General features: G+C 54.4%; 1 protein-coding gene across 1 annotated transcript; it reads right to left on the minus strand.

The window, feature by feature from the left end:
* Positions 1 to 531: 531 nt before the first annotated feature.
* LOC148594923 (olfactory receptor 14C36-like) lies at positions 532 to 1,482 on the minus strand. The gene has a single exon (XM_088523388.1). The coding sequence runs from the start codon at positions 1,480 to 1,482 to the stop codon at positions 532 to 534; it is 951 nt and encodes a 316-aa protein (XP_088379514.1).
* Between the last annotated feature and the right edge of the window lie 14,105 nt (positions 1,483 to 15,587).

A 15,587-nucleotide genomic window follows, 5' to 3' on the forward strand; every position in this document is an offset into this window, starting at 1 on the left:
CCCCTTTTATTTTAAAGGTGCCCATTCCGTGGTCCTGCCTGTACCCACGGGAAGGCAGACAGAAACACAACTCTATTGCTGTCCTGTAATGAGAACTCCTGGGCCATATGTACACACTGGAGCACAGTAGGATAGTGTGGAAAGGAGGAGAACAGAAGTGAAATAACAAAGACCCACTTCTGTTGGTGGGTGTTTCTCCAGGAAAGCTGCAGGCATCTGAGGGAGCTCAGAGTGGGGGAGCAGAGGTTCCCCAGTGCTGCTGATGAAGGAGGAAGACCATCTGCCTTCTTAAGGACAGTCTGTCAGTCAGATTCAAATGAGAGATTTCAGATGCTGAGTGGTATGAACTGGAACATTTTGTCTTTAAGCAGGAATGGAAAGAGAAAGCAAGGAAGGAGGGAAGGAAGGAAGGCAGGAAGGAAGGAAGGAAGGAAGGAAGGAAGGAAGGAAGGAAGGAAGGAAGGAAGGACGGACACAGATCCTTCAGGCCAATTAATACACTAGAGAAGAGGAGTAGATGCACATGGCCAGTTATTGGTGCTGGCATGGTACCCACTGAACCAATTTCCTCAGTGCAGCCTTGAGCTCCTTATTCCTCATGCTGTAGATGAGGGGGTTCAGTACAGGAGGCATGACCGAGTACAGAACAGCCACCACCAGATCCAGAGCTGGGAAGGAGATGGAGGGGGGCTTCAGGTAGGCAAACATGGCAGAGCTGACAAAGAGGGAGACCACGGCCAGGTGCGGGAGGCACGTGGAAAAGGCTTTGTGCCGGCCCTGCTCAGAGGGGATCCTCAGCACAGCTCTGAAGATTTGCACGTAGGACAACACAATGAAAATGAAAAATCCCGAAGATAAACAAAGACTAAAGACAATAAGCCCTTCTTCCCTGAGGTAGGAGTGTGAGCAGGAGAGCTTAAGGATCTGGGGGATCTCGCAGAAGAACTGCTCCACCACATTGCCTTGGCAGAGGGGTAGGGAAAATGTGTTCCCAGTGTGCAGGAAAGCTTTGAGAAACCCACAGCCCCAGGCAGCTGCTGCCATTTTGACACAAGCTCTGCTGCTCAGGAGGGTCCCATAGTGCAGGGGTCTGCAGATGGCAACATAACGGTCATAGGCCATGATTGTGAGGAGATAAAACTCTGCTGAAAGTAAGAAAAAAATGAAAAAGACCTGTGAAGTACATCCCAAGTAGGAAATGTCCCTGGTGTTGCTCAGAGAATTGTGCATGGCTTTGGGAACAGTGGTAGAGATAGAGCCAAGGTCGAGGAGGGAGAGGTTGAGGAGGAAGAAGTACATGGGGGTGTGGAGGCGGTGGTCGCAGACTACGGCTGTGATGATGAGGCCGTTGGCCAGGAGGGCAGCCAGGTAGATGGCCAGGAAGAGCGAGAAGTGCAAGAGCTGCAGCTGCCGCGTGTCTGCGAATGGCAGGAGCAGGAATTCTTTGAGGGAGCTGCTGTTGGACATTTCCTCCCCATACATATGGGGAATTCACCAAGGGAAAAAACAGACAGAGACAAGTTAGGAGGACACTCTTAAAAGGAAAATAAAGAAATGAATGAAGTTTTTTATCTATCTATTTGTCTCATTCCCAGATCTCTGAGGCTCATGCCTCTTCTAGCTAGAAAATGATGTTACTCCACAGGACAGAATGGGGCTGTGGAGACCTCAGTCCCTTGGAAATCCCTCTTTTCCACTACTTGTAGCTTTGGTGCCTGAACTGCAGCTGAATACTCCCAACCACAGGAAGCAGAGAGCAAGAACAGGAGCAGCATGGACAGGAGAAGGATTAAGGAGTAACACCATGACCCTGTTGCCAATGGAGGCAAGGAGGCGACAGAGAGGCATTCTGGAAAACCTTCGCTTTACCCACAGGGTATGGCACCTTGCAGAGGGGGACATTGCAGCACTGCCCCTCTCAGCCCTTTGGTTGGGAGGCACCAAAGAGATGCCCCTCTCCTCTGCCATAGCTCTGGCTGCAGAGTTCAGCCAGAGTCCCCTGCCCTGCAGTTCCTTCTCCTTCCCTGCCCATCTCTGCTGCCTGCAGCCGTGTCACCCTCTGGGTGCTCAGTTCTGCCCTACAGAAACCTCTGGCAACATCCAGGGCCAGCTCTGTGGTTGCAGGTTGAAATGAGCAGGTCACACAAAGTCCTAGGATGCTGCAAAGAAGATGCTGATGCTGCCTTTAGGCTAAAGTGGGGATGAAGCAGCTCACTGACGTTTCTCACAGACCTATTGTTCTCTCAGAGTGAAAGTTTACTACTCTCAGCTCATTGCCAAAACAGAAAACTTGTTCCTTCATTCTCCCTGTCAAAATAAGGAAAGTGAAAGTGCAGAGACCTGAAGGAAAGCTCCTTCTCCTTCAAGCAGCTCTTCCCCTGATTTTCCTCTTGAAAGGAGGGAACATGTCCTGCGCATGTGCTGGAGCTGTGAGCAGAACCCGACCCCTGCAGCACCTCTCAAAGGCAGAAAGAACCTGCCCTGCCAGGGATCTCTTCCCGCCCAAAGCTTCTCCCCACAGCAGCACAGGGAGCTCCCTGGAGAGGCTGTGTGCTGACCCTCACAGGTGGCAGAGTCACTGCCCTGGGCAAACAGCACCATGAGGTACAGGGACACTGCTCTGAATCACAGCCCCAGGCAGACCTTGGTGCACTCCCTGCCTTCACAGCCCTACAGCCCTGTGTTCAAGTGGCATACCCAAGAGAAGCATACCCTGATCCTCTGAGCATGTGTCAGGGAATCCCTGCCCTGAAGCATCTCCTCCTCCTGCTATGTCCTGCTTACTCCAGGAGAGAGACCGTTAAAAATCCTATGAGCCATGGTTTGGTTGGGATGCAGACACCCCCTCCAGGAACCTCAGCAGCATTGCCCTGCAGACAGAGACTCACTGTTTCAAGGGCTGTGAAGATTTCCCCCACAATGAGCTCTGCTCCTGCTCCACACTGCCGTTCCCCTCTCGCTGCCTTCTCTCCTCTGCTGTCCGCAGCAGCAGGCAGTGCCCGCAGCCCTGCTGCTCTTGGCACAGGAGCTGCTCCTGCACTCGGCTGTCTCTGGGCAGTGCTGCCAGGCTGCCACGAGCTGCCTCCGTCCCAGGAGCCTGGCCCCGCTCAGGAGCAGAGGCCCAGCTGAACTCACCAATTTCTCTGTCCCTTGTGCCCCCTCCTCCTGGGGAATGTTCCCTCAAGAAAACTAAAATAATCATCTGTTTTCCTTTTCTTGTGAGTGGAGAGGGTTTGCAACGTTGCAATTCATTTCATCAGAGGATGAGGAGCTATGAAGGTTGTGAATATCAGGAAAGTTGTGAATGGAGTTATGAGAGTCTCTGGAAGAATGATTTTCATCTCTCAACCAGACAGGGATGCCTAGATGGGACAAAAGCCAACTCACTGAAATATAGTTCAGATTTTGATTAGGATTAATCAATCTGGGCATTACAGAATTCAGACCCCCAGACCTGGGTCTGAAGTGATATTCACATTATTCCCGTAAATTCCACAGATGCCATCGGTGGGATTCCCCTTGCCAAAAGCAAAGGGAGCACAACACAGAGGTGTCCATGTATGCTCTGTCTAATATCCCACTATAATCATTGGGATAATCATTGGAGATAGATAATCATTGATAATCATTGATAATCATTGGAGATGGAAGAGTCAGTCGCTTACACACACATATCTGGTAACATTTGAAGAGACAGTTGTGGTCCAAGGCAGATGTGCCACACACAGATGTGGTGTCAGTGTCTGCTTGCTCTGATGCAGGAACTGGGGGACCTGCATCATCCTAGAGGATGAGGTGAGGATCAGGTGGGGAATTGTCTTGGCTATCTGAAATGACCTCCTGGTGCCAAACACAACTGGAGCCCCACTCACTCCAGCTGAGGCATAGGAAGATTCCAGTATTAACCAGCAGCTCTTGTAATTCAGTGCAGACACTTCATCTGATGGCATTGAAAAGTGCTGGAAGAGCCTTGTCAGATGCCTGGGTTGTCCAGCTCAAGCATATGTCTCTAGCACATTGGACCTACAGGGAAATTATCCCTGCCAACAGGGAATGCTTGCTGGGCAAGTGCTCCAGAGAATCCTGGGGTTCCATCCCAAACCCAAACAAATGAAATCCAGCACTGTCTGTAGGGAAAGACCATCCCATCTACATCCATGTGTGCTGCATAAATGAGAGGCACATCACACCAAGGTATCTTGAGATTCATTGCACTCTCAAACCCTTCTTGCTCTCCTCCCCTCAACTTCTGCTCACTCCATGAGTCCCTGTATGAACAGGGACTGGGCTAATGTGGACCTCAGTGTGTCTGGATCACAGGCTGTCAAGGTCCATGGACATCGTCAGGGGCACCTTGTGCTTCCTGGAAGTTTTGTGCAAGAAGTCTGTCATAGGTCCAGTATAGCCACAGTAGAGTCACCTCAGGCAGAACCCCCTTTCCTGCCGTTTCTCAATGGCCCAGCTCTGTGTCTTCCTGGCTTCGGACACTGCTGGATTCACTTTCTTAGTAGGAAGCTGTTCGGGGGACTGGTGGGGGATCCCAGGGGAGGCAGCTCTCAAGGACATCAGAGCTCAGGAAAGCCAGCAGGTCTTTAAGGACAGACATGCCAAGCATAAGGATGGGCCATTCCAATACTATCAGATACCTCAGGGCACTCAAACCAGCAGATACCCCTTGGGTAGACTGGGATCTCGTTACTTTGCTCCAGACTAATAGGGCAATGTAGAGGTGAAAAAAAAGGCAGAGGCAAAAGGCAGAGGCATTTAGAAATATTGCCCAGCGTCATATTACAAGGACAAGTGTATGGTCCTGCACCTGGGGAGGAATAACCCCAGAAACCAGTATAGATTAGAGGTTGACCTGCTGGAAAGCAGCTCCACAGAGAGGGATTTGGGAATCCTGGTTGACAAGTAGTTAGCCATGAGTCAGAAATGTGCCCCTGTGGCCAAGAAGGCTAATGGGATCATGGCATCTATCATATGAGGAAAGACTAAGCGAGCTGGACCTGTTTAGTCTGGAGAAGAGAAGACTTGAGAGGAGATCTGATCAACATGGAGAAGTAAGTACCTTAGGTGTGAATGTAGGGAGCATGGGGCCAAACTCTTCTTGGTGGTGGCCAGGGGTAATGGGTGCAGGTTGAAAGACAGGAAGTTCCATCTCCATGTGAGGAAGAACTTTACTGTGAGGGTGACAGAGCCCTGGAACAGGCTGTCCAGAGAGGTTGTGGAGTCTCCTTCTCTGGAGATCTTCAAAACCCGCCTGAATGCCACCCTGTGCCACGTGCTCTAGGTCTTCCTGCTTGAGCAGGGGGGTTGGACTAGATGGTCTCTAGAGGTCCCTTCCAATGTTAACCACTCTGTGATTCTGTGAACTTGCTGCCGTGTCCATCATTTCCCTTACCACATCTTCAGAATGCAATTCAGTCGAGTTTACATTTACTCACCCATCAGACAGGGAGGGGAATTACTGCAGCACAAACAGCATGGCAATCATAAATTACTAATGCCTCTGCTCTTGTTACACCATGCTTACTTAGGCACTCGGTTCACTAACCTGATAGCCTTCTGTGATGGAATGACCGGCTGGATAGATGAGGGGAGAGCAGTGGATGTCGTCTATCTCAACTTCACCAAGGCTTTTGACACCGCCCCTCACAACATCCTCCTGAGCAAGCTCCGGAAGTGTGGGATAGATGAGTGGGCAGTGAGGTGGATTAGGAACTGGCTGGATGGCAGAGCTCAGAGGGTGGTGATCAGCGGTGCAGAGTCTGGTTGGAGGCCTGTAGCTAGCGGGGTCCCCCAGGGGTCAGTCCTTGGTCCAGTTCTGTTCAATTTATTCATCAATGACCCGGATGAAGTGCTCCCTCAGCAAGTTTGCTGATGACACAAAACTGGGAGGAGTAGCCGATACCCCAGAGGGCTGCGCTGCCATCCAGAGGGACCTGGACAGACTGGACAACTGGGCCGTGAAAAACCTCATGAAATTCAACAAGGCCAAGTGCGAGGTCCTGCACCTGGGGAGGAATAACCCCAGACACCAGTACAGGCTGGGGACTGACCTTCTGGAGGGTAGCTCTGCAGAGAAAGACCTGGGTGTCATGGTGGATGACAAGTTGACCATGAGGCAGCAGTGTGCCCCTGTGGCCAAGAAGGGGCAAAGGGCAAAGGTCTGCAGATGGCAACATAGCAGTCATAGGCCGTGACTGTGAAGGGACAATACTCTGGTGAAATTAAAAAAACAAAAAACAAAAAACAAATTCATCCAGGTCATTGATGAATAAATTGAACACGACTGGACCGAGGACTGACCCTTGGAGGACACTGCTAGCTACAGGCCTCCAACCAGACTCTGCACTGCTGATCACCACCCTCTGAGCTCTGCCATCCAGCCAGTTTCTAATCCACCTCACTGTGCACTCATCTATCCCACACTTCTGGAGCTTGCCCAGGAGGATGTTGTGAGGGACAGTGTTAAAAGCCTTGGTGAAGTCGAGATAGACAACATCCGCCACTGTCCCCTCATCTATCCAGCTGGTCATTCCATCATAGAAGGCTATGAGGTTAGTCAAGCAAGATTTCCCCTTGGTGAATCCATGCTGACTACTCTTGAGCACTTTCTTGTCCTCCACGTGCCTGGAGACAACGGCCAGTATGAGCCGTTCCATCACTTTTGCAGGGACGGAGGTGAGGCTCACTGGCCTGTAGTTGCCTGGGTCCTCCTCCTTGCCTGTTTTGAAGACTGGTGTGACATTGGCTTTCTTCCAGTCCTCCATTACCTCCTCCATTCTCCAGGATCTTTCAAAGATGATGGAGAGTGACTTAGCTATGACATCCGCCTCTGGGGTGCATCCTATCAGGGCCCATGGATTTGTGGGTATCGAGTTTCCTTAGGTGCTCTCTGACGCAATCTTCCTCTACCCAGGGTGAGTCTTCCTCTCTCCAGGCTTCTTCTCTTGTCCCTAGGGCCTGATGTCTTCGGTGTGGCCACATTAAAGACTGTCCTCATCCAGAAGGAACAGGAATTTTCTCAGTAGCAATGTGCCCTTCCTGGACATCCTCTTTACCTCTGTCACGTGCCTCGAGGTACTTTAGAGGCCCCTGGGGCAGCAACCCCCTCTCCTGCTGGGGCTGCCTGACCCGGCTGGGCTGGCCTAGAAAGTTCCCAGGAGAGGAGGAATGTCACCCGTGGTTAACTGTGCCAGGGAAGCACAGGGGAACACAGCAGTGTGCTTCTGGGAGCCATCCTGCCCTGTCCCTCAGGCTAGTCCAGGGTGACAGACACAAGTGTGCTCACCTAGAGCACCTGCACATGCACACCCATGGTCCCTATGGCACTGGCATGGCCTTTGGGTGCCTGGCACCCCTTGATTATCCCCTTTTCCATGCTTGGTGGCCTGCTGGGACCAGCAAAGTTGCTGCTGGTGCAGTCAATGGGCAGAGTGGGTGAAGGCACTTTTGGGGCTTCCTCGCAACCTGCTGATTTCCCTGTTGGCCTTGGAGTCTTCAGTGAGTGCCCTTGGAGTGGCCTTTGCTCTGGCACAGAAATGCACAGAACTGTCTTCCAGCAGGAGCAGCCCTGCACATTTGGGCATGCACTGATACAACAAGGAGAAACATGTCCGAAGGATTCAGGTTTTAATTTTGCATTTCAGGTACCATAATTCATATTGCTTTCATGTACCCTCATACCAGCTTAAGACAAGCAAGAAATGGAGAGGATGAAGAGCAAAGAGTCTCTTTTCCTTTTTTTTTTTTTTCCTTCTCTTCTTGTCTTTTTTTTTTTCAGCAGGAGCTGGAGGAGAACCTGGAGCTGAGCCTAGAGCAAGGCAGCAAGACTGCATGTTGTCACATTTCATCTGGAAGGAGACTGTTCCCATCTGCTCACCTGATGGTCATCAACCAGTTGGCCAAGCTGGTGAGGAGAGCCTTAAATTGAGAATGACTCAGAGAAGAAGAAGACTAGAGCAAGAGTGAGGGAGTGATGGGCTGGGATGGCAGGGAAAGGTGCAGGTGACAAAGGAAACCCCGGAGAGCACAGAAAGATCCAAGGAACTCTGCCTAGGGACAGACAGAGAGCCAGTCAGGATTGTAGGGGTGAGGATTAATGGGCAGGCCGACAGGGATGGCCTTGTGTGGATCTCTCCTATGCATCGCCTGAAGAAGTGCAGCCTCTGCAAGGCCTGGGGAGTGCAGAGCTGGAGGGAGGAACATTCATCCTGCTCCCCTCGTAGCAGCTCCCAGGCAGGCTCAGAAGCTGGAATCAGGACTTGGAGGTAGCAACATGGTGATGGGCATCCCCATGGAGATGGTCAGGACATCATGATGGAGTCCCTATGGTCTCCACCAAGGCATCATGATGGGGTCCCCTTGGTCTCCACCAAGGCATCATGATGGGATGGATCCCCATGGTCTTCACCAAGGCATTGTGATGGGGTCCCCATGGTCTCCACCAAGACATCATGATGGGGTCCTCATAGCACTCACTAGGGCTTTGTGATGACAATGGCATCATGCTCACAAGGCCATTGTGAGGGGGCGGTCCCCATGGTGACCATGCCTTTATTGAGGGAAAAGACACCAGATCCCCACTCTGAGGAGAGCAGCTCGATCAGGAGAGAGCAGCTCCCCTTGGTGCCAGTGTCAGGTCCTCACAAGAGGATCCTGAATATGGACAAGGAGCGCCTGTTCCCAGCCCGCAGACGGGCTCTCAGGCTTGCAGGAGAGCGGGAGCGAGGTGGGCAGTGAGGCTGAAGGGAGAGGCACGCACCAGGGATGGGACTGACATGGAGAGCACAAGGGTGGTTTGGAAGGAGAGCTGGGGTGAGGTAGCTAGGCAGGAGCTCTTCTGGAGCAGGCAACTGGGGTCCTCCCAGGGCCACCCAAACCCTGTGAGCTCTGTGCAGAGGCTCAGCGAGCAGCTGTAGACTGAGCTCAGCCAGACTGTGTGCAGCCATGAGCCTCCCTTGGGCACAGGGCTGAGGTTTCTTGTGCTTCAGGGGCCACTTGTATCCATGCACCTCCATCACGGGCCTCCTTCTCCCCACAGGTGGGCCTGCAGCTCAAGGACCAATGCCTGGAGGCAACGGTGCCGAACCAAGACTTGGTGGTAAGCACATCCTCAGGGTGTCAACGGGGAGAGCTGCAGCTTCCCCAAGTGGAAGTGCCACCCGTCAAGGTGTCTCAGGAAGAAAGAGCCTCTTCTGCCCCGCAGGATGTCCAGCAGTGCGCGCCGACAGCCAAGGAGGGTTCCCGGGAGGCTGAACTCCCCAGCCTGCCCTTCGCAGAGGCACTGCACGGCTCTGCAGAAGACAGAGCTGCTGCCGGCTCACCGGGAGGAATGGCCTCACTGGAGGCCACGTGCTCGTCCCTGCTCGAGCCTGCTGGCTTCGTGGACAGCATCTTTGCGGAGATTGCTGTGGAGCTGAGGGCAGAGAGCCGGAAGGCTGCCCCACCACGCCGAGCAGGGACAGGACAGGGCCCAAAGCAGCAGCCTGTGGGCATCGTCTGCCACCTGGGAGCAGAGCCGCTGCGTGTGCACCCGGACAACACCGCGCGCTGCCTGTCCGTGCTCAGCATCCGCACGGAGCTGCTGGAGGAGCTCGAGAGCAGCTGCCTGGCGCGCACCGGGCAGAGCTTGGCCCAGCTGCGAGAAGGCACCTTCCTGAGGAAGCAGCAGAGCCTGGAGGAGAGCGAGGATGAGGAAGAGGAGGGCGAGGGGACACGTTTCTCCCTGACAGCCTCGGGATCGCTCAATGTCCGACCCAAACAAGTGAGCACAAGGGAGGGCTGGGGCAGCCATAACCCCTCCGGTGCTGGGACAAGCTGCTGCGCTGCATTGTGGCATCCCAGTTGTCCCTGTGCTCAGGAGGCCATTTAGGTGGGAAATGAAGCTCTGTTCACAAACCTCCCTCTCTCCTCTAGCTCCTTTCCAGAAACTCCTTCTATGACTTGTGGAACCCAAAGGTCACACAAGTGGAGCTCCTCAAAGATGCAAGGTGCAAGTGGGAGGTGCTGGAGCGGCTCTATGTCCATGCTCCCAAGAAGGAGTGGCAGGTGAGAAGTGGGAAGAAGGACCTGGGAGCAGAGCAGGATGAGCACATGGGCCAGACTGATGAGGAAGAGGAAGCTGGTGAAGAGGTTTTGCAAGGCCAGGAGGTGGAGGGAAGCATCTCCTTGCCATGGGTCAGACCTAGCCTCCGGAGCCAGTTCACAGACAGGGAGATGACTGACCAGAAGGTGCTCCCTGTGAGTGACAGCCCCACTCCAGAGCAACCACTGCCTGATGACACGGCACCAGCGGTTCCTCCCCTGACTGCAGGCCCTGCTCCCCAGGTGAGCAAGCAGCGCCTCACCTGCACCCACCATCCCAGGGAGCTGCCCTGTGAGCTGGGTCTGGGGAGAGCAGAAGCGTTGCCCTGAGCCGCCCAATCCCTTGGGACCCCTCTGCCCATGGTGCCCCACTGTCACCCCCAGGCATTTGCCCTCTGCCATGTCTCCATGGGGAGATGCCGGCTCCTCTCCGTTTCCCAGTGCCAAAGGCACAGCGATGAAGTCTGCTCCAGCCGGCGTTGCATTCAGCCCTGGGGCCTGGATGCTGAGCGAGGAGGGAACAGCAGCTTCCTCCGCACCAGTGCACGAGCCCCCTTGTGCTACATACCCAGCTGCCTCCCTACTCCCTGTGCATCACGGTCCCAGCCCAGCCCTGCTGCTACGGCCCCACAACGAACCTTGTCCCATTGCTGTGCCAGCCGCAGGTCCCTTCCCTTGGGACGTGCAGCCATGGGCAGCCTCCTCTGATCCAAACCCTTTGCCATTGTGCAACCTGGGGCACTGGGACCCTCAGCAGGGCCAGCTGATGGCTGACGGGTGCGTGTTCTTGCTCTGCCCATGCAGGTGGCCTTGGAGCCCCAAGAGGAGGAGGAGAAGCCCTCCTCCTGCAGCCCCACACCTGACGTTGAGCCAGGTACATACCCGAGTGGAGAGCCCTGCTGGGGACAGTGGCCTGTCCTGGCACAGGGGGTGGCACCGAGGTCGGCAGCAGGAAGTGCTCGGGAGTTGCTGTGCCGAGCCCCTCGGGAAGCTCTTGGTGTCAGGGACAGGCAGGTGCAGCCCTGTGCCCTGCAGCCCATTGCCCACAGCTCTGCTTCCCACCGCAGGCATCGCTGCCCTCCCGGACGTCGCGGCTCCCCGGCGATGGCGCTCGCGGCTCAGGACGGCGCTTCGGGCTCTGTTCAGAGCGTTCTGCTGCATCGCAGGGCAGCGAGAGGAGCGGCACAGGTGAAAGCCCAGCAGGATCCCAAGAACGGGGCTGATGCAGAGCGACAGACACTGTGTCCTGGGGGCTACAGAGATGCTGCTGCGTCGTGTCCCAGAGCACCCATGTGCCCATGTAAGCCCTAGGTGGCAAAAGACATTGCTTCCTTCAAATAAACCCCTCAAAAGATTTTTCTCCCCGTGTCACTTTGTGTCGGGCTAATCTCTACATTTAGATTACAGCAGGCGATGCCAATGGAGCTAGTGGGGCGTGGAGGGACATTGGTTCACCAGACAGTCACAAAGCTGCCGTGGAGGGAAGAGGCTCCTGGAGGTCTCCACTCAACCTCGTGCTGCAAGTGGAGGCAACAGAGGGGATTTCCCAGGGCTGGGCAGGCCTGAGCTCCCATGCTCTCTGGGGATGGATTCCCCAAGGCTCTGGGACCTTCCTTCAGTGTTGGCCAACCCTAGGCCCCTCATGCTGTTCCTCGGCACCACTGGGAAGGCTCTGGCTCCATCCTCTCCCCACGCTCCTCTTAGGCAGCTACAGGCAGCACTGAGATCCTCCTGCCTCTTCTCCCAGCTGAACAGACCCAGCACCCTGGGCTTCGACTCCCGTGTTCTCTCCTCCAACTCACAGCCATCGCAGGGGTCTCCACTGGGCTCACCCAGGAGCTCCTGGCCTGGCAGCAGCGCCGGGAGCAGCCGCCTTCGCGGCCCTGGGGGCTCTGCACGCTCCCGCTGTGGGAGCTAGTGGTGCCATTTGGGAGTTCGTGGGGCTTCAGTGCCCTGGGCGCTGGCTCCAGGCTGCTGTTTCTGCAGCCCCGGGGCAGCTCCTCCTGCCTCCTCTCCAGGACGCCCGGCTGCAGCTGCCTCCAGCCCTGGGCCTGGCCGCGCCGAGTGCCAGTCCGGGGCAGGCGCTGCCAGCAGCGGCTGTGTGACCCGTGACACCAAGGCCAACAAGGGCCAGCAGGGCCAGGACACACTGCCAGGTCACCTTTATCACCACAGAGGTGACACCTCAGCTCTCAGCCAGGATTTGTTGCCATGGACCCTCCTGGCCCCAACTCTCCAGCTTGTGAGATTTCACTTCTGGTCTTGGGATCCTGGATATTCCCATACAACTCCACCCAAAAAATGGTCCACACTAGTTGGAGGATATAGTTTAATTCAAGTGAATAAAACTTGCTGTTTGTGGTCATCATGAACGATCCTCATTTTCTTCTTCTTGGCTGCCTTGCCAGGGCTGAGGAGGGAGAAAGGAAGAGGCTGCGTGATGCACAGGGACAAAGGCAGAGAAATACTGCACACTAGCTCAGGACGTGTATGCTTGGATGTGCTGCTGATGGCATCTCCCTGCTCATCGTCATGTAACACAGGCCCCTGTGTCCAAACAAGGTCCCCTTGCAGCACATCAGCCTGTGGCTGAGCCTGCTGGGGGGTGATCCTGCCTCTGGGATCCCCCTTTGGGGAGCAGTTGGAAAGGGTGCAGGCAAACCCTGGAGGGCCCCTTTGTGCTCAGCTGTTCAGGACTTGTCGGTCCCAAAGCTGCAGCCTGTGCTGAGCGATGGAAGGGAAGTCTCATCCTAGGCCAGCATGACTTGTTCAAGGTGAAAACAGGATGCAGCAGCACTGACAACTCTCACTCTGAGACCCCTCCTGCTTCTGTCCTTCCCCAGCTCCTCCACCCTGGTCCCACTTGCACTCTCCAGCAGAGCACTTGGCATTTGCTTGGGGCTGGAAAGAGGTGCTGAAGGTCCGGGTGGAAGGCAGATCCATCCCATGTTGTGAGAACTCTCAGGGTGCTCTGTCCAACCCAGTGCCTCTGGGATTGGGAGTCTGACCCCTTGTAGGACCTCTGCTACTCAGTGGTCCCAGGCTTTTCCTGGAGCTGGCACATACGTACCCTTTCGGTTCAGTCCCCTGTTGTTGGGCCTCAGTTTTCGCCTCCTGCATTATGCCGGACAAGGAATATGTGACGGAAAAACCCTCATCTTCTCCCAGGTAGCATTCAAACACTTTCTGAAGAACAGGCGGTTCTTCAGGCAGCTTCTCAACTGTTGTCTGCATCTGCAAGACAGTTCCCAAAGAATTAGTGCTCTGCTTCCAAGTCCACTCAGCTCCTCTCAGCATGCACAAGTAGCAGATGCATTAAAAAAGTAGAAGACAAGCGGTGTCTTTCAAAACAAGCCGCTGGCAAAGAGAGTGAGGGCTCAAAGGAACACTTTGGAGGGGTCTTGTACAGCCGCTGCCCATCGGCTGATGCTTTTGTGTAATTCAGACTGTCACAAGAAGCGCCTCATACATCAGGAGCACCTACCTCTTCTGCCTCCTGAGGGCCTTCATTGTCCGGCTTCGCAGCTGGTGTTCGAGTGGCAATGGTTCTTCTCCCACCTTGTGCTGCCACCCGAGTGCAGGCCCTGGGGATATGCGGGAGCACACTGCAAATACACAACGTGAGGAGTCGCATGAGCACAGGGGGAGCTGGAAAAGCATCCCTTGCTCACATGCTGGGCACCTGCTTCTGCAGCAGAAGGCAGCTCTACAGCAGAAGCTCGAGGTGTGCCTGGATGAGGCGGAATAAATGGAGAGAGCAATTCCCCCCACCAAAATACCCAGGGGTGCCTCACATGCCCAGAGGAAAGCTCCAGGGGCCCATTTTGACGCTTCCTCTCCATGCAGAATGGAGAGCAGCAGGGTCATTTACAAGGACATGTTCCAAGACACACCATCAGCCTCTGTCCTGCCAAGTGCTTTAGCCACTGCTAAGGCAAAGAAAGAGCTCCTCAGTGTTTGATCCTCTCTCACTACAGACTCTCTGGCCTCTGGGAAGAGCCCCCATGGGGCAAGCCCAACACACACCTCTCCTCCTTCAGAGGCCTTGCAAGAAAACAGAATGTTTCTCAGCCTCACTAGATGCCCTTAGACCCGCAGCCCTATAAACACTCCCCCACATCCATTGACCCAAACCACTCACCTGCCAGGACGCTTCTTCTCCACTTTTACCTCCTTCCCTTCTCCCGCATTTTGAGGCACTATTTGGAGGGGTGGCTGGGGCTCCCGTAGGACGCGGCACAGGGCAGGAAGCTTTTCTGCAAGCAGGAGACAGGAAAACACTTCAGAGCAGAATCACAGTCAGCACTGGGACAGGAGCGATGTGCAGATCTGCTCTGGTATGGAACGGAATTGCAAGACCTCAATGGGAGACCTCTAAAGCCAGGTCTCCTAGGTTGTCTGTGACCTGTCCTTCACCTTGGCTGCTGTCCAATTCTTCGCCTTTTCTCTCTGCAACATCATTTCTTGACATGGGGCATTGCTTCTACTCTATCATGTCCCCACTAGGGGAGACTTTTCATAGTTCACAGTGATGTGTAAGTGTCTTAAGAGAGCCTCTTTGGGGCAATAACTTCTTCGCAAGAGGGAAACGTATGCCAGGATCCCTCTACAGGTCTTACAGGCCTGCGTTGCCTCTGGTCACACAGTGAACCCAAAGGCAATGCTGAGGGCACGTGCAGCAGAAACTCACAAGGAAAGGGCAGAGCTACTTGTTTTGGAAATCCAGTGAAGTCTTGGCACCCATTACCATGCTCCTGACCATCCTGAGCAGCTTACTTGGGTTCCATGAGATAGGTCAGGAGATAGGGCACTCTTCCCATTACCATTCTGCTCCAGGCAGAATGGGTGATTCCCAATAATTGTCCTCAACTCTGTCTCTCTCATTCCTGACCTCCTCAAATCGAAGAGCAGTTTGACTGCTGGTACACTGGTCATGGACTCCAGTGGGAATGTTTAACTCAGAGGCGCCAACTGCATGTGGGAATGCTGGGCTGCCCTGAGCTCTTTCTCCCTCAGGCCCTCACTTGACATTTGCCATCAGGGATGAGAAGCAGCACATCTCATGTCTCAAGGCATCCGACATATCACACTGGAGCCTTGGCTCCAACACTCAACACCAAGGAGGAGAGAAGGATAAGATACAACTCCCAACCAGGATTTAAATGCTCCATTACCTTTCTCAGCTGCCGTTCCCCTTTCCTTTGCCAAAGCAGGCTTTGCTTCATCCACGATGAGAACTCTCACCCTTCGATGTCGAAGAATTGGACTTCTCCCAGGGGGAGGTCTCCCAGGTGGAGGTCTCACCAGTGGGTGGTTGTTAGAAGCCTCCAGCCCCAGCCTACAAACAGCAAAAGGACAGTGTTCTGATGGAAGGACTTCACATTTCCTCTGTAGCATATGCTAACTCTGGGGACCAGGACACACATCAGAGCCACTCTAAGGGCGATCCTTTCCCAGAGAAGAATATGCAGAATAGGACCGATCCTGCAGGACTGTCT

Source organism: Tinamus guttatus, unplaced genomic scaffold, assembly GCF_059628265.1.
Source record: "Tinamus guttatus ecotype Peru unplaced genomic scaffold, ASM5962826v1 Tinamus_guttatus_pri_ptg000187l, whole genome shotgun sequence".
Lineage (NCBI taxonomy): Eukaryota > Metazoa > Chordata > Aves > Tinamiformes > Tinamidae > Tinamus > Tinamus guttatus.